The 26,470-nt window shown below is 37.0% G+C and overlaps 1 protein-coding gene across 5 annotated transcripts; it reads right to left on the bottom strand.

Annotated features, from left to right (window-relative positions):
- Window positions 1-136: 136 nt before the first annotated feature.
- On the bottom strand, window positions 137-26,089 carry ppfibp1a (PPFIA binding protein 1a). 5 transcript variants are annotated; one of them, XM_053508365.1, is made up of 25 exons: window positions 25,912-26,089; window positions 17,726-17,812; window positions 16,333-16,538; window positions 14,154-14,243; window positions 13,939-14,052; window positions 12,503-12,613; window positions 11,666-11,758; window positions 10,831-10,948; window positions 9,415-9,476; window positions 8,579-8,663; window positions 7,712-7,830; window positions 7,335-7,420; window positions 6,915-6,960; window positions 6,340-6,511; window positions 5,782-5,911; window positions 5,580-5,711; window positions 4,665-4,815; window positions 4,465-4,576; window positions 4,229-4,317; window positions 2,745-2,867; window positions 2,531-2,656; window positions 2,247-2,435; window positions 1,511-1,669; window positions 1,360-1,425; window positions 137-912 (listed from the first exon to the last, which is right to left on the bottom strand). In XM_053508365.1, exons 2-25 carry the CDS (start codon window positions 17,787-17,789, stop codon window positions 832-834), a joined length of 2,724 nt encoding a protein of 907 aa, XP_053364340.1. In that variant the 5' UTR covers window positions 17,790-17,812; window positions 25,912-26,089; the 3' UTR covers window positions 137-831. The 5 variants fall into 5 exon arrangements, with proteins under 5 accessions (XP_053364340.1, XP_053364339.1, XP_053364341.1 ...); XM_053508364.1 differs by having other exon boundaries at window positions 17,726-17,798; XM_053508366.1 differs by having other exon boundaries at window positions 138-912; window positions 5,782-5,908; window positions 17,726-17,798.
- Window positions 26,090-26,470: the final 381 nt, after the last annotated feature.

The raw sequence follows: 26,470 nt of genomic DNA, 5'->3' as shown, positions 1-26,470 counted from the left end.
TTCAGCTTATGTATAGGAAAATATTAATAGTAAAACCATGTGTTTTCAGTTCTTAACACTTAATCCTTTTTTTTATAAATGATTTTCTATTAGAGATTAAGAAGCTGCCGATATTGAAATGCTTCAATTGCTGGTCAATAATAAGGGTTTAAGCTGAAGTTCCAAAAGTTAATCTACTTGTTAAACCATAGAAATACAAAATGTCTTGATTAACATTTTGAGACGATGTTTATTTTGCTAAAAAATAATGCCACTGAAATAAGCATAAATACATGCATCAGGTATCTATGGGTCTTAAAAAATACAGAATTAGTGTATATAACATTAAAAGGATTGAGAATTTTATTGACTTTCAAAAAAAAAAAAAAAAAAAATACACACAACACATGGACTTTATTGCTTAAGGAATTTCTATCCAGTGACGTGCAGACTAAATGCTTTAAATAATTATATTTCCTATTCAATACTCCCAATGTACCTGTCTGGCACGAAGTCTAGATTCAATACGATTATATGCGGGTAAGTATAAGGATGTAATCTACCTAAACCAACATTTTTTTTTGGTCAATTGCAGTCTTTGGTGTGCTCTCTCATCAACACTGAAACACTATTAATCTTTCAGACAGTAAAAAGAATAAATAAAACATTCCCCTGTGGTGGATTGCCTGACTCAAACACAATAACCTCATTAGTTATACCATCCTCCGAAGCTAGAAATGTGTAAATAATCGTCACAGGTGGTGCTGTGGGAAGCCATTTCGTGGTAAAAATCACAGTATAGTTAAGAGCCGTTTGGTTCTCCAGGGTTCTCTGCTAACACAGGCTTGTGTCTCATGTGCTGGAGTCAGTGAACACGGCATCAGGAGAGTGAGACGGTATCTCCCTGAAGAGCTCGTCTTCTTTCAGCATGCTCTAGATACACAACACAGGAAAGAAATCCCGCGGAAATTATTAGATGATTCTTATATGCGACCTAAAACATATGTCTAATCGACAATTTATCTACAGACGAAAGAATTTTACAAACTTAAAAGTGGAATGTGCGGGTTTGCGTGATATTCACAGGACAAAACCGTAAAACCAACATGTGCTGTATTTAAAGCAGACACTGTTAAAAAATATGAAAGTATTTGCAAGATAGTTAAATTGCAAAACAAAATTTAACTAATATATTCTATTAACACTATATTTTTGCTATACTTTTGATAATAAAGGTGCAAAATGACTACTTGAATTCTTTCATGAATTTCTTTGTCAGTCGTTTATGCAAAGGGTATGCAAACTTTTGGACTCAACCACCCTGATCATTTATTATCAGCACTCTAGCCTGTTAATGCGTGTCTGAACTGGAAATCTTACAGTAAGGTTGTTGATCCCCTGTGAAAAGGCTCCGATCTGTTTCACGGTGCCTTCTGAGTCCTCCATCTACAGCACAAAAACATTTTTACAAATAAGGTACACTAAAACAATCACCAAACTGTACAACATATAAATACATATGATTGAGCACCTGCTCTAGCTGGTCCAGGTTGTCCTCGCTGATCTGCTCTTCCCTTTGCAAGCTGTTATTCTGGGGCATCTGTATGTCCAGTGGGCACAGAAACTCTTCATTCTCCTCGTGTCGCTTCCGCCTTAATGTTCCAAAACCGCCAAAGGACAGGCGTCTCGGCTGGACAGGACAGACGAGAGATTACATCAGGTCAATTTTTACTTTTGTTAATGACAGTCCCCCTAATTTTCAATATTCACTTTTGAGTGTGCAATCGTGTTTTAAAATGTACTGGACGGTTAAAATATACAATTGCAAAATACCATGTGAACGAAGTCACAGGCACAGCTAGTCTTGAATAATATGAATACAAGCAACTTTGTTTGAGTTATTTGTATCCTTAAAAGAACAGCGTGTATGGTGGTGAATATTTAATATATAAATATAACTAGAGATGGAGTTTTACAAAGACGTGATTGCAGCTGAAGAGATGCTGTACAGCAGTCAAGTACAAGTAATGTCACAACTGGCAAATGTTTAAGTATTCATTTCAATGAGGGTTTGGGGGAAAAGAAGGATGAAAACCCACAATAATAAAGAGACAGGTTAGAGACCACATGGGATCTGAACACACATACCAATGTTTGAGCAGTATCAATTTGTCAAAAAGGGCTAAAAGTTAAGGCAATGCACACACAAAAAATAAAAATAAATAAAAAATGGTGTGATCGCTTAAGCTTATGAAGCTTTTGTTCACCTTCACTTTGGCTGTGGCGGTGAGCAGCGTGTAGTCAGGGTGCTCTAGACACTCCTGCTTGAGTCTCTCTGCTTCTGCACCAATCAGGAGGTGAAAGTGAGTGGCCAGGTGACGCCTCAGGAGAGTCTTATTAGGCGGGATGTTCAGGAGGATGGCCATTGTCTCAACGTTGAACCGAGGCTCCAGAACCTGAGATGACGTAACACACACAAAAAAAATTACATTTCTGCTATACATCTTTTCCATGTAAAGCTCATTTCGGCTCCGTCGTCTTCTTTCTATACCATCAGTCCTCCATGCACGCCGCTCCCTCTGAGGTTGGGTGCGTACTCTGCCAGGTCTACCGAGCGCAGCCATTCCATCACCCTGTGATTGGTCCACTGGCACACCTCTGCTGGTGTAATGTTATTCTAAGCACAGAACGTCAGTATTTAGAGACACATCCTGAAACATTTTGCTACCTAAACGGAGCTACAGATTTGGAGGGATGATTAGAACCTCGTCAGATGGTCTCCGTCTGAGGCAGTTGGACTCATAGTTGTTGATGCGCAGCACCTGGATTGCCCTCTTGATACTGAGATGGTGGAGCACGCTGCCCACCTTCAGGCCCAGCAAATCATCCTAACACAGAGTAAATAAAGGAAGAAAAAAACCCTCAAGTATACATATATAGAGTCAAAGCCATTATGAGTATATATACTCAGCAAAAAAAGAAAAGTCCCTTTTTTAGGACTGTGTATTTCAACAATAATGTAAAAATCCAAATAACTTTACAGATAAAAATGTTTTCCATGCATGTTCAATTAACAATAATCAATTAATTAACATGCACCTGTGGAATGGTCGTTAAGACCTTAACAGCTTACAGAAAGTAGGCATTTAAGGTCACAGTTCTAAAAACGCAGGACACTAAAGAGACTTGTCTACCGACTGTGAAAAACACCCAAAGAAAGATGCCCAGGGTCCCTGCTTATCTGCGTGAACGTGCATTAGGCATGCTGCAGGGAGGCATGAGGACTGCTGATGTGGCTAGGGCAATAAATTGCCATGTCCACACCGTGAGACGCCTAAGACGGCGCTACAGGGAGACAGGAAGGACTGCTGATCATCCTCGCAGTGGAAGACCACGTGTAACAACACCTGCACAGGATCGGTACATCCGAATATCACACCTGCGTGACATGTACAGGATGGCCACAACAACTGCCCGAGTCACACCAGGAACACACAATCCCTTCATCAGTGCTCAGACTGTCCGCAATAGGCAGTCCATGAGGAGGAGATGCACTGCAGTACTTCAAGCAGCTGGTGGCCACACCAGATACTGACTGGTACTTTTGATTTTGAGCCTCCCTTCATTCAGGGACACATTGTGAAACATTTTTAGTTTATGTCTTATGGTGTTGACTCTTTTAGTGTTCATACAAATATTTACATATTCAGTAAAGTTAAAGTAAAAACAGTTGAAAGTCAGAGGACGTTTCTTTTTTTGCTGAGTATATGTGCTATTTTAAATCATATTTAGTACAGGCCATGAAAATTCCCCAAGAGGTAAAACTTGTTTTAATAAACAGTATCACCTGTGTAAAAAAATTCTACTTAATAAGGGAGAAAATAAGACCAAGAGGTCTCACAAAATATGCATGCTAATATGATTTGAAATTCAATTAGTAGTTTGTTGTAATTAGTATAACTATTTATATATTAATATCTGATGCTATGTTTATGAAATTGTTCTTTACCACCCAAAAAAAAAAAAAACACAAAATTGCACCAATAAGCAGACTTACGAAATCAAGAGTTACATGAAAGCCATAAAACACACAGAAGAAGGTTTTAACCAAAATATTTGATTCATTCATTAAAAGCATGCAGTACAACTTATTACAGACTTCAATTATTTTGGCAATCATATTATTTATTTGTTTACTTGTGTTTGGCATCCAAGCCAAATTTTTGTAAATCAAGGCTACGTTACATACCACAGTCATGTAGTGAAGCATGCGTGCATCCACCCGGCCCTCGTCAAACTGGGCTTTGTATTGAGGCAAGCCGATGTCATCCAGCCATCCTTAACCAGACAGAAACAATCAGCCATCAGTAATTATCACCAAAAAAACCTTTTGCTCTTTTAGCTTTGCGCAATTTTGAACTGCGTCTAGCATTAGTAGGGATTACTGTCTCATAGTGATCGTTGCTTTACATTGCGCTGACTTACGAGTAACCCAGTTAAAGTCCAGTTTGCTTTTAGCGTCCTCCTCCTCTGAGCCCATAGCCTGAAGCGCCAGCTGAAGTTTCTTTCTGTGGAGAGGATGCCTGATGCCCAACTCCTACAACATGCACAATAAACAAGAATTAATTACACTACCTCCATCATTTTACTTATAGATTGAAAAAAAAACTCTTAAATTTTCGGACCTTTTCAAGATCATTTTGTGAGGCATTTAGTAGCGTTTGCCCCGAACGGATCCACTGCTCTCCCTGAGTCGCATACAAGCCTAAACCCTTCTCGTGCAGCCACTCGCACACCTGCTCTGTTCCCCATGATGCAAATGGAGTCTCTAGCTCACTTAAAAGAAAGACATAAAGAGAGAAAAATTAGAAAAATATGTACTCTTATCCAAAATTGTTGGCACCATCCACAAAAAAGACTGTAACCATCATGGCTAAAAAAAAAAGAAAAAAATGTTTATCTCTTCCCCTAGACAAAATATTTCTCCTACTGAAAATCACGACTAAATCTATTCAGTGAAACCCATTGCGCAAAACTGAACTTTTTGACATTGAGTGTATATGCACAAACAAATATGAGAAAAACAACCATACTTTGTGTTTTTTCCCCATGTTTCAGGCAATTTCCCCTATTGTGATCTCATATGAGAAAAACCCCAGCTTGTTGCTCAACTCTGCAGTTCTCTGGCGGGTTATGGCACAGCACTAACCCATTTGCATAAAGACTGAAACAGTACATTCAGTAAAGGATTGACATTCGGTAAAAGGAGGCTGGAGTTATGAACATCTGGAATGTTTAAGGAGACATTTTTTGTGGAGCTCAGAGACCCATGTTAACTTGTTAAATAAACAGTAAAATATGGGACCTTCAATAGCATAATCATTGTCTGTAATGATGGTTAGAAGATACGGCCTACTGATGGCAGAATATTGATATAATAAATACCAATATAAATATAATAAATGATAACACTTTAAATAAAATAAACAAACAAAAACAAAGCTGCCAAAACTATTTTTCTGTTTATTAAGGGGTTAATAATTCTGGAGCTCAGTGTACAATAACCTTAACATGTGCTATTATTTGAAATGGAAACTTACTTGTTATTGCTGCGTTGTGAGTCACGTGACCAACCAAGTCTTGGGCCGGCTGTGGCTCTTAGGCCACCTCTCCTGAACTCGGGTTCAGGCGCATCGTCTAGGTTAAAGGAAGTGGACTGGCTCCTCCTCATCCTAAAATATAAATATTGATGCACTTACAGTATATTTGCATGATTTTGCAGAATATGTTAATTCAACTCACATTCCAAAGAACTTTCGGATTCCCTTGGCCTTCTTTTTGCCGTCAGGTGAGACCACATGCTCTTTCGGTCTGGGAGATGGAGCTCCTGCGAGATCCAAGTGCTCAGTCCTCTTCCTCTCTGCCTCAACTGCTGAGACATACCCGATAAGCAACATGGGATTAAAAGATTATCTTTTCACTGAGACAAAACCACAAACAGGACCACAGCTTCTATAACTGTGTATGCAAAGCAAATGAGTCCCAAATACAGTCAGAACTATTTCTTGTATGGAATGGGTGCTCGTTCTGAAGATACCTCATACTCTCTTAATTAAAAACAATTACTTGACAGGTAGTAGTGGAAGACAGGAGGAAGTGCTTCCAGTCCTCCAGTGCAAACTACAGGTTACTGACAGCAAAACAGTGGTTACTTTAGGACGACTATTCGGCAGGCAGGTTGTGGATGGTATTTGCGTTATAGTGTTCCCATCATATCACGAAGAAAAGTGGAGACAGGGACAAACATTTGCACCCTATTTAATGAGCCATGACCGTTTTCAACTACAACTCAGAGCATACCTAGATCAGGAGAACTAGCTGTTCTCTTTCCTCCTCGAATCTTGAAGAAACCTCGTCCGAATGAAGAGCGTATTTTTTTGGTACCAAAACTTTCATTTCCGCCTGGGCTTGAGTGAGTGGGGGACACTACGGGTGAGCTGCTTTTTTTATCTGCTTTTTCACCAGGCTCAGCCTTAAAGATAAGAGATTGCTGTCAGGATTAGAGTTATGTAAAAATTATTAGTATTCTTTTTTTTTCATATAGTTAACATTGAGGACTCTGGCATGTAATGCAAGTCAAGAGCTTGAGATTAAAAACTCATTTGTTTAACTTGGCACACTCAAATCCAACTTATTTACACAGCTGCCAATCATTCATACACAAATATTGTTTTGCAGTGCAGCTATTCTTGAGTGACATACAGTCAAGCTTTTGCTTGTAGCTACTTCAACAGCAGGGGGCGCTGAAGACTTAAAATTCCCCATGATCAGAAAATACTGTGAAACTCTATTGGTGTGCATCATCTTTCAGTATCACACACAAATAGAAGTAGAGACACATAGATACACACAGACACATTAAAAGGAAACATTACCTCTTCTCTGCTAGATGAATTTTCAGATCCAAGCCCTTGAGGGGAACTGTGATTGCCAAAAAATAAAGTAAGAACACAAACAAAAACACATTACACAGATGCATGAGGTAAAATAGAAATAACCTACTTCATCCCAAAGGCATTTAGCCAAATATAATTTGCTTTAAAAATAAAATAAATAAAATGTCAGAGTTTACACGATTTAACCAAAAGATGCAGCCAAATGTCGATGATGTATTGATTAGGACTCAGAAATGCTACAGTAATCATACACACACACACACACACACAGATCTGTATATAATGATTCTGATTGCATTGTTGCACACTGTAAATCCACCATTAAAATGACTTCTGCCTGATCTATGTGATGTCTCTCTAGTGGAATTCAGATGAGGAGCTTTAGGAAGAGATCAACACCTGTTTTTAAGAAGGCACGGATCGGCACCAGGTGCTGATTTGGGTTCAGACTCCGTGAGAAACTCGGTGCATGGAATCACTTGAGGCTGTGGGGCAGACAGAAAGAAAGATAAATATACAGTCTGCAAAATAATAAAAAAAAAAAAAAATCATGAAATATTCCAAACACAATATCTATACAAGTCTTAGTGATGTGTATTGGGACTGAGGGGGAAAAAAACAACCTCACATAACCTCCATGCTGGTTCACAGTGAGGAGAAAAACTCCCAGGAAGACAAAGGGCTTGGACATAAATGTTATAGAGGAAGCCTGGGGGACATCCTGTGTACACAGCAGTGCGAGTGTGTGTGTGGATTTGAGATATTACAAGCCCTACCTCATCGGTCTCCTCTGTGCCTGTAGGCTCAGTAGCTGTAGTGGTTGGGGATTTGTCTGAACCCTCACACTGTCCCATCCCGGTGTCCTCTTCATCAACTCTGTCTGAGAGCGCACAGTCTGGTTTTTAAACACGTTACAGATGTAGTACATTTAGTTTTGTGATTACATAAGCAGACTTCAGTCATGTTGCCTGAACAGACGGGTAACTGGTTCTGAAGCTTTCATTTCCTAGGTTTCCTTTTAAGCACAAATTTATGTGCTTTTATTTAAATATTTATCTGTTCCACTGAACCACAAAATGTGACAATCCTGAAAATGAGGGAGTCTGTTCAACATTTAGAGAGGATAATCTACAAAGAGGCTTGTGCTGGTATGCGCATATAAAGAAAAGCTTCATGTCAAAGGCTTTGAATGAACATTAGAGATAAAAGTAAGGCTGTATATCTTCTATTTAAGCAGCTATTTTAGAAAAAAACAACATGATACACAAAGGCACTCTCATTATAGAAATGCTAAATCAATATTCAGCATAGAAGAAGAACTGGCTAAAAGATACTGTTTAGGTTCTCTCTTTATTCTTTTTCATTTTAAAATAAGATGGACTTTCAAACTTTGACAGACCAACTGACTTTTGGGCATAAAGCCCTTTATGTGGTGATATTTAGGATGTTTTAGTTAAAAATTAAATCCAAGTTACATCTTAAATCACAGATATGCAGGAACAAGTCACAACAAAGTTACTGGAAATTGTGACTTGAAAAGCATTTAAACCTAAATTTAAAAAAAATAATAATAATAAAAATAAAAAATAGTTTTTAATCTGCAGTCTATTATCAAGGATTATCTCTAGACTATAATCTCTTACCTTTACTTTCCTGTACTGACACGGCCAAATCCTTGACTTCCCTACAGCGCATCAGGGACTGTTGCAACTCTTCAATCCTACGATCCTGTGGAAAATACCAAATACATGAGTTCTGCCCTGATCAACCAGGAAGAGAAGGTAGTAGGCTGGGTAATATTTCAATATTATAATGAAGTTTGTTGTAAGTTGTTCAACATTTTTGGAACCTTTTTGGAGTTGTTTTGCTGTGTAATAAATCAGAAAGTTTTCTGCCATGAGAAAGTGAGGGAATGTTTGATGTCTGCAAACTGGAAAATAGTTGAAAAGGTAACTTTTATTTTTCTACTGTATTTTAGCTGAAAGATTTGTAAAAAAAAATGTATAATGAAGAAATAAAGAAATGAAAGCTATCAGCAGCTGTTACTGACCATAACAACTGGACATCTCTGTACCAATGAATTCCCCCTCATTAAATACATTCACTTTTTATAAGTTGTACATGAAGGTTACGTTTCTCCCATCATTTTTCTACATGGTTCTAGCCAACACCAAGTTAATTGAATATTCATCCATTGTGTCAACCTTCAAGGCAGATGTTTCAATCTTATTTTATTTCTTAAAAACTATTTTAGTCAATATGTTGACCTTATTTAAATTAAATACTTTTTCCATTTATTCATTCATTCATTTTCTTTCTTATTCTTTTCTTTTGACTCTCAGATAAAAGCTCATTCTAAAATATCATATAAATATATATTTTCCTTTATCAGGATTTGTAATAAATTTTACCATAGCGCTTAATCATAATTACAACAAACTTAGAGCAAATGCAATACAAGTTGATAGTTAGAATTTACCTTTTCATCGTTAGATGCCATTAGGGTCTCGACAGCCTGCTTCATTCGCTGCACTTCCATATCTATTAAAAAAAAAAAAAAAAAAAAAAAAAATGACTGTGAGCCAAAATATGATAATCAGAAAGAATATCCTATAGACATTCTACTAAGAGAATAACCCCAAGCACTTTATGGCTCAGTGTGGAATTATAGTGTGATTGAGTAAGATCAAAATCTAGCAAGTTGATTCAGGTCTTACATAATCTGCATATTTACATATGTACCCAACCATAAATACGTGCTATATAAACATGCTTACTACATTACTTAAGAATGCAGGATGTTTTTGTCAGTGGTGCAACACTCTCTCCAGTTTTGTAGTCTTGTCTGGACATGTAGGGGATGAACCCACTGATAAATGCTTCAGAAAGGAGAGTTTATCAAAGAATGTGTAGAAGGTTGGCACTTCAAGCTTTCTAAAGGTTTTTAAAACCCTCTTAACTGGGAAACCTCTGTTGTATGATTTTATACAGCACATCGAAAGCAGGGAGTCACACAATATGTTTGTGTGCAGGAGCCTCTTCCAGAGTAAACTAATTCCCACAGACCCCCTAATGTTCACAGAACAGATTCAATACCAAGAACAACAAGGTAAATTTAATTTCTGAACATTCCAATCTTTTGAGATGGCAGCCGACCACACTCTTATGACAACACGGTCAGAGGATAACGCACATAAGTGAGATCAGATTTGCCTAATGTTATCTACTGCGGCTGCTATTGATGGGGAAGAGAAGGTTTGGATAACCTTCACCCAGAGAGCATGGCTGATTTGGTTCCCTTGCCCACCCTCCTAAATAGGCATGGACATGAAACCACTGGGATTTCGAATTTAAGTTCAGATGATTAGAACAATTTCATTGTGCCACTCCGAAGCCAGCTAGTATATAAGCACTGTCTCAGTGTAATAAAACAGCATGGTTTAAACTTTTTGTTTAGTAGTCACGTTAGATATTATACATTGTTTAATTACAAGTGACCAGTTTCCTAGGGTTACAATGATCATGACTAAATAATTACCATAACCTCTGATAGTAATCCAGAGATACAGTGAGGGCTTAATCTGACTGCATTGTTAGCAGAAGGTGGTCAAAAAGAAATCCTCATGATTTCTTTATAAGAGAAATCTTGCACAGCTTTAAAAATGATTGTTAATGCTTAACATTACTCTATGACTCATTCAGGATGAATATTTCCTTTAAGTTTTTCTACTATATGAAACCCTGAGTGCTTCCGTATTCACCCCTGGGAAAATAAGAACCCTTAATTATCCAAAGTAGTAAAAAAAAAAAAAAAAAAAAAAAAAAGTGCATAATATGTGGAGAATTTTCCCGCAGATGAGACTATTTTGGTCTAATAAATTGCTGTAGCACAGACCTCTCTCTCTGCTCTGGCTTCCCTCCAAGGTCAAGACCTCAGCTCCGCCTTGCTCCTTAAGTCTCCGCAGCTCCTGCTCCCGCTCCTCAAGCTGCTTCTGCAGTGCCACCAATTCGTCCTGACAAATAAGAACCACATGTAACACAATGCCCAACTGTAACCAACACAAATTACTGCCAGTCATGCACATGGACTTTTGGCTAATTTTGTCCTGACTGTTGATTGAGGCTTCCTGAAACGTTAACCTTCCAAAATAAGATATAAAAAAGAGCTATAATCAGGAGAAGAGCAATAATAGTCATACACACTGCCTGGAAGAAGAAAAAAGAAAAAGTCACAGCACCACACAAAAGGGTCAAATTATTGGGCTGAAATAAGCAAAGAAATCAACAAAGAATATTTAAAATTACTCCAAATAGGTGAAGTAGCCTTTAACACATTATCAAAACCTGGAAGGATAGTGCTGAACCATCAACTCAATGGAAGAAAAGCGACTGAAAAAAATTAGAGAGATTACTTAAACCTTTGTAGAAGGTGCATGGTTAAAAAATTGTGTTTGTGCGTTGCAATCATAGGTAAAGGTGACTGACTGAAATCTTAGAATGTGCAACTTCTTTTTTTTTTTTGTGGCCAGGCAGTGTAAATAAGTCCTGATGGTGTAGAAATATCAATGCTCTGTATTAAACAACTGACAAGAGTGTACGTTTAAAGACATATTGAACATAAACCAGAACAATTACAAATATAAAAAAATAAAAATGGGGAGCAAAATAATGTGTGTATATATATCATTTTCACAATTAGGAAAAAGAAATGAACCACGTCATGGCCGTACTCTGGTTGATTTCAGGCTTCTTTCCTGCTGCGCTTTTTCCGTCTCTGCAGTAGCTGCTCTGAGCTGCATTTGTCTCAGCTCCTGATAAAGGCCCTGGAGGAAGAGAAGTTTATCAGGGAGGTAAAAGGTCAAGAATGCACACAATCAGAGTTGTGGGATGAAAATGTACAACAATGAAAGCTATTTGAGAGGAAAGGGGACATCCAGAATGAAGGACCTTTAATTAAACCATATTCCTGTCTAATAAGATTTAAATCTGCCGTTAAAAATTATAAATTACACCTCTTTAAAAAACATTTCCTGTGTCTAGTATTTAGACCACCAGTCCTGTCTCTAGTTTACAATTTATGTACACAATTTGATTTTAACTCCTGTACGTCTCAAACCAGTTGAATAGACGTAGTGTGGCCAGAGATTTGAGCTTTATGGCAGGAAATGGCTCAAGAGCTAAATGGCTGGACAGAGTTTAAGTGGTTACACATGGCTGTATAGAAACAGCAGCATAATAGCCAGATCTAATACTGTATTTAGCCTTAAGGTTTTGGTGAAATGTGAGCATGGTAAGCTTTTAATGAAGCATTAAAGTTTAGTCGTAAACTTTAGTTAATGTTGCTTGTTAAATGACTACTTAACAGCATCATTAAATTTTAATCTCTAATTTAGTTGTATTCTGAATAAAAAGACCAAATGGTGACATTAGTAAAAAAAGTGTGTGACATACAGTACAAATCATTGTTTATCAAATTTAGTCTTAATGCAGAAAAACAAAAAAACCTTATGGCTAATGATCATTTTTTTTAAGCATTTCTAATGATGTGGCGACTGCACGTCTGTTACCTCACATTCACTGTTCTCATGATCTGCAGTTGAAAGCTTCAATTTCAGGCTGGAGACCTCAGTCAACAGCTCCAGTTTCTGGGTCTCTAACATGCTCCTGCTCAGCAATTCCTAAACACCACAATGCAGGATGAATTAATAAAGCAGTTAATATGTTGATCAAATGTGTGCACCTTCTTAAAATCAGTTTAACCTTATTTAGACTTCAAACCACAGTGCTGACTTTACTCTTACGTTTCAAGCACCAAACAGTCATTAACCTCAAATTGACAAGACAGAGTTAACTGTAATGAAATCAGAAAGAGTCACTGAGAAGGGGATGGGTTTAAATAAATCCAAATGGACTTACTTACAGTCTAGATAGAAGATACTAAGTTAGAAAAATTAGTTAAGGATAAAGTACAACATGACATTTAGGTATGGGTAAAAATTTAGTAAGAGGGGTAAAGTGATTGGAAAGGTCATGGAAAACGACTACAATGGACTTTAAAAAGGGACTTTTTAATAAAGGAAAACAGTGTTGGTTGTTCAATTCATAATGGACACTAAAAAGTATTGTACGCTCTTGAAATTCCTTCCTGGCCAAAAAAACTAAAAACAAAAAGCAGCATTTAAAAAGGGCAAATTGTTGACTTAAGCCAAGAAAACATTAAAATACCTGGAACTGGGTTACAAACACTAACACATTATAAAACGTGGAAGCATAGTGCTAAACTGTCAACTTCACAAAATAAATGTGGTCAGAAATACAAATTAGATTGATTGGAGAATATTTAAAACACTTGGTAAAGCTGCATTAGTTAGCAAACAAACAAACAAACAAACAAAAAAAGCGGTAAAAATCACATATGTTTAATAATGATAGCAAGAGCATTTACACAAATACAAAATATGAGGAGAACTCACAGGACTTTGACTAAACAGCTGTGTGGCCATAGTGAGACTTAACAGTAAAAGGCTTCAGTTTGCAAGGGATCACAAAGATTGGATTTTGGAGCAATACATAGTCACGGTCATAGGTCACGCGGTCTGAGAAGCTCAGACTGGCCCTATCCCAGTGAATCAGAGTAAGAAAGGGAGCAATCAACCCATCATGCATACTGCCCACTTTACAAGCCTGTGAAGGCAGTGTTATTATCTTGGGTTGCTTCAGGCGGTCAGGTCTAGGCTCAGCAAAGTTATGTGGCAATAAAAGTCAGCTGATGACCTGAATGTATTGATTGACCAGGCTATCCTATCGATGGTTTAATTCCATAATGACATGAATTGTAATTGTGTTTCTGGAAGCATGAGGAATCATTTTCACACACAAATCAGCAACCCCACTGCATGCCATGATCAAAGCTAAAGGTGGTCAAAAGAATGTGAGCAATTGCAATTTTTTTTCCTCCAGGCAGAATAGTTCTGCTGTGTTTGGTAAAAGGCGCTCAACACACCTGCTGTAGTAATTCTTCTGTGGCAGTGAGTTTCATCTGATGTTCCTCAAGGCACATCTCTAGGTCCCTTATTTTTTCTCCCTGCACCTCCACCTGGTCGGTCAAAACACTCACCTGACAAGAGACATTTCAAAACAAATAAACTAAATCCAATAAATGATTGCATAACTTAAAATGTACAGTATTTATATGTTTTTCTTTTAAATTTTACATACCTGCAGCACCAGACATTCCTTGTCACTCTCCAGCCGCGACAGTCGCTCTTGATATGCCAAATCCCTTGCTGTAGATCCATGACCATTAGTCTACGAACACAAGCACAAATTAAACCACAGATACCTTAAATAGCAACACAAGATGATTATATTATTAACAATTTGTATTGCAGTGTGATTAATGCATGATGAAAAATATTAATACATGTATATGAAAAATATACAAATCTGCCAAATTTCCACTATTATGAACACTACATACTTCCCCCTGCTTTCTTCACAAGAGAAGGTTTAAAATCGTCTTTATTTGTGCAGAATTACAGGCATTCATGGTGTTGAAAAGTGCAATATGAGCAACATGTGAGACTTCGGATGATTTTTCCATTCAAGACTTCTACATGTCATGTCATTTCCCACACCATTAAGACAAACAGCAACTATCGAATTATACCATTAAAAGGTATAATACCAGCCCTAAACCAGTAAAGATCTACTCGAAAGCATTTAAAATGGTTAATCTGCATTAGCATTGGTCACAAGCAGGTCATGTGCAGGTCAGACAGCTGTAAAGTATTTCTGACTCCAGTGCTAAAACTGTTCTCCGAGCAAATACAAGAGATTTCACAGGTCCAAGCAGAGCATTAGACAGCAGTGACATACTACAGTGATAAAAAAAAAAACTTAAAAATTCTAATATAGATATATATATATAAAAAAAAAATAATAATAATAATAATAATAATAATAATAATAAATAAATATATATATATATAAATGGCTCTAATCATGCTTTCCAGGAAAGGTCTTCATAAGAGCCAGTTTCATCATGGTTCTCGATGGGTTTTGCAGATGCATTTGACAATACTGTTCTTGCAAGAATTATTCCAGAAAAGGCTGACCTCTGTGTCTTAAAATAACAACTGACTGTTGTTGTTAAATAGTTACCTAATTCCATGTGTGTTATTTCTTATTTTGGAAATCCCCTGTATTGTTGTAGAATGTAGAAAAAAAAAAAAAAAAAATCACTAAACTAAAACAAAGAAATTTGCAAGTGATCCCAAACATTTAAGCGGTAATGTATATGAGATAGGATTTTACAAAATTGTCAAGGTTAGGACTCAAGCAGTACAGAAAAAGATTGAGCCCATCTACACTTTCCCCGCCATCAACACCGAAAACGTTAGAATACTAACTAGAGCCAAGCTTACCAAGTATTATGATGATGTTACCTTCAAACACATTATAACGAAGTATTTTAAATAGTTACAGTGGACAGTTTGTTCTTTTTATTTTTAATTTGGAGCTTATATGAATGATAAGCTACAGAATTAGTTTGAATTTTGTCTGTAATACAGCTGATAGGACAGCCATGTACTGCATTCTGGACCATAACACAGCTTTCCAAAGGGGTATTCTCATCTAATTTTTTTATGTTGTAAAATTTTATAGTTTTATTATATTACTAGTTATAAAGAAATAAACAAAACAAACCTGAATTAGGAGACAGACGAGCTCAGTAAAGTGCTTAAGTTGACAGCTTTAATAAAAAACAACAACAAAATAAATAAAATAAAATAAAATCTCTCTCCTTTGGGTTTTCATGTTTAGTTCCACTTTCTAAAACCATGTACACTAAATTTAGATCCCAACCTAGTTAAGCAGCTACTAAAGTGTAATAAATTTATGATTAAAAAGTCAAAATGGAGATTGTAACTTATCTAAAATAGTGACCGGGACATATTTAGTCATTACAGGATCAATTGATATAAAGCAAAATGTGTTATAAATTTTACAATTATAAAACATGCCACAGCCACGACACTGATGCTTCTTCAAACTGGCCCTTTTGTATTAATGACATTGCTTTTTGTTATAGCAATGTGGGTGGGTTTACATATAAATATTTAAAATTGCATTTGTCCAAAAATGATTAATGCAAAGCTTTGAAATGTGGCCAAAATACCAAATAAATCTGCAAAACTGCTGTCTATTTTGGCAGTTGCTTGAGAAAGGAACGCAGGGACAGTATGCATGCTGTATTATTTTTCCAATGGAAAAGCCATTTAAAAAAACAAAAAAAACCCAAAACGAAATATCCTAAGTGATCCGAGACCTTTCATTAAACCCTCTTTCAGAATCCTGCAAGAGGCTGTGACAAGACGATCCCACTCTTACTCACCATTCGGGCCTGCAACCACTCCACCAGGCCCTCAGCAGTGTTATCGGGCACTTGGCTACGCAGATTCTCCCTTTCGTCTGCATCCATCAGCTCCAGCACCCCCCGCAGGTCCTCAAGGAGGTGCACTGCACGAAGGCTGCCTATCATGGGCGAGCTGGGAGACTGGCAGTCGAACATACCGTTGGTAAAGTTCATGGCCTTGGAGCCTGAGAAGGCCAAGAAAGATCATCATCAAAGTCAAAATAACTATCACAATAACTTTATTCTGAGAGAGAATTTTCTTCATACAATTCAAAAGCATTGGTAGTCTTGCAGGTACAAGATTATACAGGTAAAATTTGCTTTAGAGCAAGGCATATTATTTTAAACCAAACATGGTAAAATAAGACAAGTCTGACCAGGTAAATAGGGCAAACCAAACTCTGGCCATTAAACCAAAATGATTTAAACTTTACACTCTGCAGCTTTAGGAGAGCAGAGGCACAGCAAAGCTCTAATTTAAAAACAGTAAAGATGTTAATTCTTGCTGCTGCCTTGCTGTTTCCAGGGATGGACTATACTGCGCAGACAGAAAGAGAATAACTAATATATTTCCTCAGTGCTCAGCCAGTGGAAAAACCTACATCGTGTCCCAGAGTCAGCCATTAAACCCTTGGACAGGAGGTTTTAGCGCCAGACCACTAAAAGTGCAACTGCGTTGCCTCGGTGGCTTAATAACTAATGGGTCATTAACTCAAAATTGTGCACATCATTGGAGGTAATACTGAGGTCATTGATGCATGAATCTACAGCGCTTTGCACAAGTATTTACCCCATATTATATCTGTATACGTCTCAACATGGAACTGAAACAGACGTGGTTGATTTATAGTGAATGTAGACAACCAGTCCTCTAAAAAAGGTCAAAGCTGTCATATTCTTTCCATTTTTTAACAACAGATTTAATAGTGTTCCCTGGGATGTTCGAATCTTCTTTTAAAAATCAAACACTGACTGATTTCCAAACCTTTGTCCCAGATCTGCTTGGTCTTTATGACATTGTTTGTTTACATGCAATATCGTCTATGAACAGGACAACTCAAGTTCTAACTAAATATGTGACTTTTGATAACTATTATCTGATAATTATGTGAATTCTGATACCGTTGGTATGATCTTGTACAATCACATCTGTCACACAAACTTTGACAAATACAGTACAATGATTATCTCCCATTTAAATTATAAGCCCATTTTGTATACGTAGATTTATGACATACGATCTGTCGATCTCAGTTCCAATTTGTAATAATACAAAAGGATAAAAGATTCGAGGGGGTAAATACTAATCAAGACTGCATGCTGTTAAAATAATTTTTGCACACTTAATTGCTGCAACTTTACAATAGAATACCTGCAATGATTCCATCCATCTGCTCCAAGGCTGCTGCCAACATCTCACTGGCGTCTGACATCATTTTGAAAATCTGCACAGCAAATGCTAAAGCCATTAGGAAAAAAAAAATTTAAGTACATTACAGTAGAAGAACTTTTGGAAACTGAAATGTATAAAATTGAAAAACAAATTCCCGTGTGTGACCTTTATTTATCTTTATATATCTGAATAAATGGGCAGAACCTGTTGGCTTTTTTCAGCTGCTTTATCCTGAATCCGAAAAAAAATGGACTTGGATGATACTGTAAGTTCCTCCCAACACCCAACCCCTCTGTTTGCTCTACTGTAATAATCACCATCAGAATTCCATTCTTTAAAATTTATCATGGTGGTGGAGTTCCTGGCTTCCTGACGCCCTGGGATTAATAGTTCACGGAAGTGTGGTTACTTCCCATCTTATCCTGGTGGATCACATATCCAAACATCCTGTAATTATTATTTGAAAATCGGCTACACCAGTTTTATGACGCAAGATGAAAAATACAGCGTGTAGACCAAAACATGCAAAGCAAATCAATCAATGTAGTCTAGAATAAAATAACACACATATTGGCCTTTAACTTTGGTTCAAAGCAAATTATTAAAACACACAAACAGGTTCCTGCGGCTGGGTTACATCTTCAACAGATGTGAAGTAATTACATCAGTTTGGTGAACCCAAAGTTTAGATATTTCTTTGCAGCAATTCTCAAACCTGAACAAATAAAAGTAAGTAGTTCGCAAAGAAAAACAGAAAAAAAATAAATCAAAATTGATTTAAAAAGTGATTACATTTAACATCGAATGACTAAAGGACAAAAGCTCTGACACATGAGTATAATGATATGGGGAAGTTAAAACATAATGATGTCACAATATCATATTGCCCAGATTACAAGAGTAGATAACTCAAACAAGTGGATGAATGATAAACTCCTTAGCTCAGCCATGAAACAAGTAAAAGCATATTTTTTCTCACAAGTCAATGCACATTTAGTACACATACTATGTAACATGATCTTTAGATGCAGGACAAGCTGAAAACATGAAAATAAGCTTCAAAACAGGTAAAAGTTAGGAGCTTAAGGGCTGCTATTAATGAACAACATATGATCTCAAACATTCAATATCCAGACTGGACTTTTGGTTGGAGGTCAGCTCTGCCTCACCCAAGCACTGTGGCTTCCTTCAGCCATTTCATTCAAGGTGTTTTGTCAATTTTCATACTTCATTTCACTTTTTTGGGTTAGCTTTCACAATGAAACCCTTGTACTGCAGGAAACTTTTAAACTTGGTACTGCACCTCCCCCACACACCCCTCCCCAACAACTACATAGACATTTTTTTTTAAATAGAATAGCTTTTGGCTGTTTTGATAATGTCAAATTAAATTAAAAAGGAACCAGAGACTTGCATACTTCTGGGAAAGACTGGTTTGCCTTAAACTAAAGTGGAACTAAGAAAGTCACTCACGCTGGAAGGTTTGCTAAACGGTGAGCACATGCCATAAAATAAAATAAAATAAATAAATAAAAAACTTTTGGCTCTCAGAGAAAGTGTGCAATGGAAAAATTATTCAAATGAAAGAAAGCCATCTCAAGTATGCCGAGCGAGCTCTGGATTGAAACAGCACTTTCCAGTAATAACTTTGATATTATTAAGGAACATAATACAAGCATCTTTTCCCCCAAATTTAAAAGAACGCTGCAGCCTTCCCACTTCGAAGAAGCTGAATCTGGAGTCTCTCACAGATTAGGGAATGACTGAGCTCAGTACCATGCTCCTGTTTCTCCAGGACTCATACGACCTGCAGTCCTAAGACTGAGACCTCCCCCCTCTCCCATCAGGATTCCTGAAAAACTCCTCCAGATGTGCTCTTGCTCACATACCTAACAAATCACACACTCCACATAATGCCCCCCCCACCTCAAATGTAAACACAGATAGTGCACAACCCTTACAGATATGCAGCATTTTTAATGCAACAGAAGCAGAATAATGGTAGTCCTTTTCTTCTCTAAGAAATCATCTGACTTAAAATATAATCAGACACCCCTATTTGGCTCAGAACATGTGGTGACCAAACAGTACAAAGGTAGATCTACTGCTGGTTTATTTACATAGTTTGACATTGGCCAGATGTGTTGATAGGCAAAAAAAAAAGAGGATAGTTTAAAAGAAAAACACTCCACTCGCTCTGCCATTTCTAAGCTGCTCCATGTCACAGACATCCACACGTACATGCTGAGCTATATGTTAAACAAAAACTGCAGATGTGGTACAGATGTGACCTGAAGCATAAAAAAGGCTTATACTTGAGCCTTGCATTTTAGCTAACCATGTGTTATAGAATACACATCATAATGCATCAAGTAAAAGGTTACGTCAGGTCTTAATTTTTGTTGTCTGGAGTATGGATGGGAAATAAATGTAGTTGTTTTTGGAGATACAGTGTTACAGATGAGACATTTGAACATGCTGTGGGGGTATTTTTATCTGTTGGGATTTATTTTTACTTTAAAAAAATAATTTTAGTGCAGGTTATTTATTTTTTTTACCTTTTATGTTCTGTATTAATTTTTTTTTTTTTTTTTTTTTTTTTGACTATGGAACTAATATTTTGAGTTTCCATTATTTCTTGAGGAAAAATTTGCTTTAATTAACGAGCGTTTTGAAAAACAGTTCCGGAACAAATTATGCTCCACTGTATTTAAATTTTAAAGTATTTACTTTTTATTATTATTTTTTTTTTTATAAGTCACTAAATGTATATTAAACACCCTTCTAATGAGTTCTTATAATTTATCCAATTATTTGCTGTTAGCCTGGATGAATAAATACATTTGGTGCACTTAGTAGTTAAATATCAGTTTAAATCACATATCAAAATAATAACGCGGTTATTTTTCACCAAATTGTGCAGCCCTACTGTCAACCATGCTTAATGTACCCACTGACTAAAAACACCATTACAGCAATTTTTACATCATTTAAATGGTGCATCACAGACTTTGTAAGCAGTTTACTCCCCTACAGAATAATTCGTGAAGCCACAAATGCTGAATCTCGTGTTTAGTCTTGACCTAAACAGCCTAAATTCCAATAAAATGGCCAAAAACCATCCCTGTACACTTACGTACTAAATATTCGCTCTGATGACTCACTGCATATGGTGACATTTAATGTCAATATGAAATTGAGTGACGGGTGTATAGCTCCTGCAGTCATAGATCTACAAAACACAGTCGCTGTTACGAGGCAAGAAATCGTAACAGTTCTGGACAAGTCTGGACAATTCACATGACAGTAAGTTGCATGTGGTACTTCGCAGGTAAATAGTGCTAGTTCCGTAAAGTAGTGTATTCAGGGTATAACTGTATGCCAGGCACAGTTTGTAGAAGAATCGTAGGTAAATACATCATAATCATAAGTATATCATACCCTTTTATTGCTAATGTGTAGCCAATCCATGAATGATTAAGGCTTTTGATGCCACAGAGCCGAGCAACCAGGAACTGTTAAGAATTAGCGACAAATTGGCTCGTTAGGGGAAAAAAGTTCAAGACCACAGGAAAACCCCTAAACACGCTCACTGCACATTATAGTGGAAGATCCTTTAAACAGAAATGCAGTTAAAAGGTAAATCAATCAAGAACAATTTATTTAAATGGCTAGTTAAAATGCTTTGCTCTGTGATAATTTTGCTGTTCCAAGATAAAGCCAATTCTTGTTTAAGAAAAGTGTAAATGCCATTAAACAGAACAAAAGAAAAGAACAAAGGAACATCATAACACACAATCCCAAACAGAAGCTGAGGTCAAACAGGAAGAGCCTGGCCAAATGACGCATTTATTCTCTGTCTGCGTGTCTGTATTGCCTATTATGGCTATGCTGTGGTGCACAGTAACACAGCAATCAACTAACCTTGTGTCTGATTCTGTTGCACATTTCCCATCTAGTAAATGATTTAACAATTTTCCACACTCCCTGAATATTCTAATATATTGGTACCCAATAATGCACCATAAATCTAGCGTATATCCAACATGGATAAAGCACTACTGCTACACCTAAACGCACAGATAGTGATTTGTTTTTTAGTTCTAAAGTGGACCGAGAGCAGCTAATGTAAAATTATCTAACAAGCGGTCTTCCATTAGTCTAGTAAGGCCGGAGATGTACAAGCCGATTCACATCTCCAACGTAAATGTAAAAAAAAAAAAAAAAAAAAAGCCAGACACACAAACTCTTGCTGATGGAATTAAAACAAAGCAAAACATCCGAATTTTAAGTAAACTGTTTCCTAAAAAACTAAATATTTTTATTATAGACTTTAGTTGGTACTGAGAAACCCAGTGTGTAATTCATGTAGGTGTGTATGAACCTTATAATCTAATCCTCCGCCCTCGTGTAATGGCGCTGTAGAGCTCAGCTCAAAGCAATATGTGGCAAGTGCAACAAGCTGCTGTTGATCGTAGAATAAAAATAAAAAAAACATGAAAGTATGTGGGACTTTGCAATTTGCAGCATAAGCATCTAAAATATTCACTGAGCCCTAAATATACCAGGAAAAGGAAGTGATCGTGACATGAATATTGCTGTCTCAGCTCAAGTGGCACTAGCTGGGAGAGAGAGAGAGAGAAAAAAAAAAATCCACAGAGCAGTGGGATGAAATGGAGCAGATCTGGTCCAGATTATAATTTGAAAAGTTAAAATATTAAGAGGTTTAAATGTGGTGCTTAGAAATTACCTGTTGTACATAGAAATAATATAAATCCTTGGACATTTAGATATACAAAATAACTTTTGTACTTATTAGTCAACATGTGGACCAGCACCATGCTGGTCTTCTCCTTCTCAGACTCATGTAAGGTCTGTGCAGAGGCTGGAGATTGAAATACATTTGGAACCTATAATTTGGAGGTTTGTTGGTTTGTGATTTAACCTAGAACTCGGTTCTCTTTTTTTTTTTTTTTTTTACAGATAGATATTCAATAGTTAATAAATTGCCTGTCAAATACTACGCAGAATCCCTGTACACTTCTGCGATCAGGTTACGACAAAACAATGATGTGTTAACAAACTTTAAAAGAAGCATGCTTACTATACGATTTGAGCAAGATTATACCCTGCAAACATACTCTAAGTTATGCAAGAGAGAAAAGAAGGACACTCTTTGGAGAAAGAAAAAATATTTGGAGGTGCTGTAAAACACTGGACATCCTACCAGGAGAGAGGGGGAGGGGACCAAAAAAACAAACAAACAAAAAATACATAAATAAATAACAACAAAAAAATGCTTTTGGGGTGGTCAGGCCACATCACAACCTGCCATTACTGATTATTTTCCTCCAACACCGCATCCTGTTGTGTTTTTCTACATCCCTCAGAAAGACTCCAAACCTCCTGAACCACGCCTGGCATATCCCTGCACAACACCTCACATGTTCTTGAAGTTTAGTTCAAACCAGCAGGAAAACACTTTTATGAAAAAGCACATAGCTCCCAAGTGGCTCACATAAGATGATAACTCTTTTCTTTCAGTGTGAGCAGCAGTTCGAAAAGATGTGGTCAGCGGATTCACACACATTAGCCTTATGCTCACCCTGGTTGCTAGCTGGGAGTGGGGTACTAAGAACTAAATACAACCAAATTAGGGAGACAATCCAAGTAAAAAATAACCCTCAATCCAAACATATTCTGATAAAATGGTTAAATACTGGCCTGTATTAGTGCTGTTGCAAGTGTCAGTGACATACAGTACAAACATACATACGTTACTGTCAGGGATGGAGTTATGGTTAAATCCATGTAAACATTCTTTACACAATCAGATCAGACTGCAGAGTCTTCTCTACTGTGTTGTTTAATCAGATCGCTCAATCACATTATTCATCGTGTTCGCCAGTCAATCAGTTAAATGGCAAGCCTCGTCCTGCCAATTCCGGCAAAAGACCTTGAACACAAATTGTGAAAAAAAGAAAAAGGAATGTTTTAAAATATCCATTTATATAATCATAGGCCCTGCCAGGTTGTGATGCATTCCACAGTTTCTAAAATATTTAAAATATTTTCCTCACTGTAATGCATAATAGATCATTCAGTTCTTTGAATGATGGTTGATATTAAAATTTCATACCATCTTTCACTATTTAATACTCTTAACTGTGATTAATAAATTTTATGGACTTGAACATGTTTATTTCTTTCATGCTGTTATTTAACAATTAACTTCAACCTTTTTTTCCCCCTCCAGTATGTCATGGTCTGCCTTACCTTGATCACGTGGCATTGTTTATCCGGCTCTTCCTTAACCGCGATTTCGCTGGTTATTGTGTATGACTAGATATTTACCTCAACACTTTGTTTCAAAATAAACAAGTTCCAGCTATTTCCATCAAATACAGTGGTTTACATCACTTTCATGTCCCCCAAAAAATTTAGCCTGAATTAAAAAAAAATCCTTTCCTATCCCTGTAGATTTATCCTAAATCATATTACAGCAACCTCCTTTTCTCCTCCAAGGGATGCAGACTGTATTTAAGTCTTTTGGCTGTAAATCTGCTACGTTGTAAATACTTTCTGTTGCCTCTGATTTCGTTCCTCTGCATCTGTATTGTGATTCTGTTAAACATCCAGATTTAATTTGATAATATTTTGTCACAATTCCAAACAGACATAGCACATAATGCGCTCCTACCACACAAGATTCTGTGCTGATGGTCAATAGTGTGAATAGTTTAGAGTGGACCACCAGTAGTATTATAGTGGAACAGCAATATTTTAGCACCTAAAATGCAAACATGTATAAATTGAAAAAGTATTTAAAAACTTTGGAGTCAGTGTCGTTAAACATGAATTGCCACACATTTTTCTGAATATGATGTATTTGATTTCATCTGCTGTACAAAGATGTGCAAAGGGATCTTTTTTTTTTTTTTAACAGTCATTTATTTTGTGCTCTTTAAATAGCTGATTAATATTGTAGTATGCTCAGGCGTGGGTATTAGGCTATTAACATTACAATCATTACACCCAAACCTGGTTTATTTAATGCAAATCTGTATTGTTGTGCCTGAAGCATGTGCATGTAAAAACTTTCTTCCTCATGTTGGAAGAGGCGTAGTAGTTGGCACTATCTCCTTGCACTTCCAGGGTACGGGTTCGATTCCCGCCCCGGGATCTATGTGCATGAAGTTTGCATGTTCTCCCTGTAGTTGGTGGGTTTACTCCCACAAAGACGGGCTTATTGCCTGTGGTGTAAGAATGAGTGTCCTGTAATGGATTGGCACCCCGTCCAGGGTGTACCCCATCTCCTGGGATAGGCTGCAAGCCCCCCAACAACCCTGTATACAGTATAAAAGCGGTATAGACGATGAGTAAGTTGTCTAAGGAGGTTTTTATTTGCCACCACTGCCTGTGGATTAAGGAAGACATTTGTAACTGGGTCCTATATTATTCACAAAACTACTTCCTGCATTGTTTAAAGTGCTATTTAAAATAGAACTGAATTTAAAACACCTCCAGGACAAATGAGATGAGACAAGATGCTCTTTGGTTTATAAATAATCTGGAGGGGAAAAGGGCAATAACAATGTGCATTGTTCAGTCTGTAAGGTGCTGACTGTCGCTCACAGGAACGCGTTCAACCTGGAGTATTGTTTAAAGACAAACTCTAAGGAGAGATAGTGAGGAAACACAAGTCAGGACGTTAGTTGCTGCGTTAGCGTTATTTAATCCTGTGTTTCATTCACACAAAACATCAGAGCACTTACAGGTAACTGTACCGTTACACACTGACTCTATACAAGTTTTACTCTTAAACCAACGATGGCTTGCCCACTCTACATGTTAAAGTTGTGGAGAAAAACTATGCAACGCTTTATAAAGCCTGGTGATTATCTGATTATTATTGGATGGAACACAGCTGTCTATAGTTACACCAGAACTACGTCGCGCGCGCGATTAAATCAAACAAATGTCTCGTGCTTCTCTAAATAAGATATAACCTGACCGGTGTGTGTGTGTGTGTCTAACTATAAAACACATTGGAATATTTACACCAATATAACAAAAAAATATATATTAATAAGGCTGATTAAAAGTCCTAAACAGAACAAAAGTCAATTAAAACTTTACAACTTTAATCATAGGAAATGACCCACCTTTTCCTTTTGAACCGGCACACGCAACTCGTCTGAGATTTATATATACATATGGTATAAATGTCTTCCCACGTTTTATCCGTTTGTCTCTTCAGCTCTCCTCCAGTCGCCCTCTAGTTCCTTCATAGTCATTTATTTCTTTTCGCAACTTGGAAAAAGCAGCCGACCTTTGAGAGTTTCTGAGCACCGTTCCGCGCATGCGCCAAAGCAGCAAATCGGGAAAACTTTCCCAAAGTTCTTAATTGACAACTGCGCATGCGCATATTTGTCAAGCGGAGTTTGACTTTCGCGAAAGTGGACTCTTTACTGTTTTATTTTTTTGGTCATGGTCTGAATAAAATGCTTTTGTCCAGATATACAGCTTAGCGACACAGGGCGTCTACTTAATTTCTCTTTTAATAGGATATTTCCAAGCAAATGGCGCCCTCTTGTGGTCGTGTAGGAGATCCACACGTACACGCCACAAGTAAAGTATACTCCAATCTGGAATGCACACCTTGTAGCTAGATTTATTTCAAATTATTACAAACAAATATTTTGCTACTTACTTACAATACTT

The sequence above is a fragment of the Clarias gariepinus genome, chromosome 12 (genome assembly GCF_024256425.1).
Source record: "Clarias gariepinus isolate MV-2021 ecotype Netherlands chromosome 12, CGAR_prim_01v2, whole genome shotgun sequence".
In the NCBI taxonomy this organism is placed as follows: domain Eukaryota; kingdom Metazoa; phylum Chordata; class Actinopteri; order Siluriformes; family Clariidae; genus Clarias; species Clarias gariepinus.
This window is presented reverse-complemented; position numbering and strand designations above follow the sequence as displayed.

Bases quoted from the DNA above. Each gene is read 5' to 3' on its own strand.
- ppfibp1a (XM_053508365.1), bottom strand. From the start codon at position 17,789: ATGATGTCAGACGCCAGTGAGATGTTGGCAGCAGCCTTGGAGCAGATG. The intron at 2,868-4,228 runs GTATGTAACGTA...ACTCTGTGTTAG, and splicing joins TGCTTCACTACATGACTGTG to GATGATTTGCTGGGCCTGAA. The intron at 1,426-1,510 runs GTGCTCAATCAT...TTTGTGCTGTAG, and splicing joins ACCTGGACCAGCTAGAGCAG to ATGGAGGACTCAGAAGGCAC.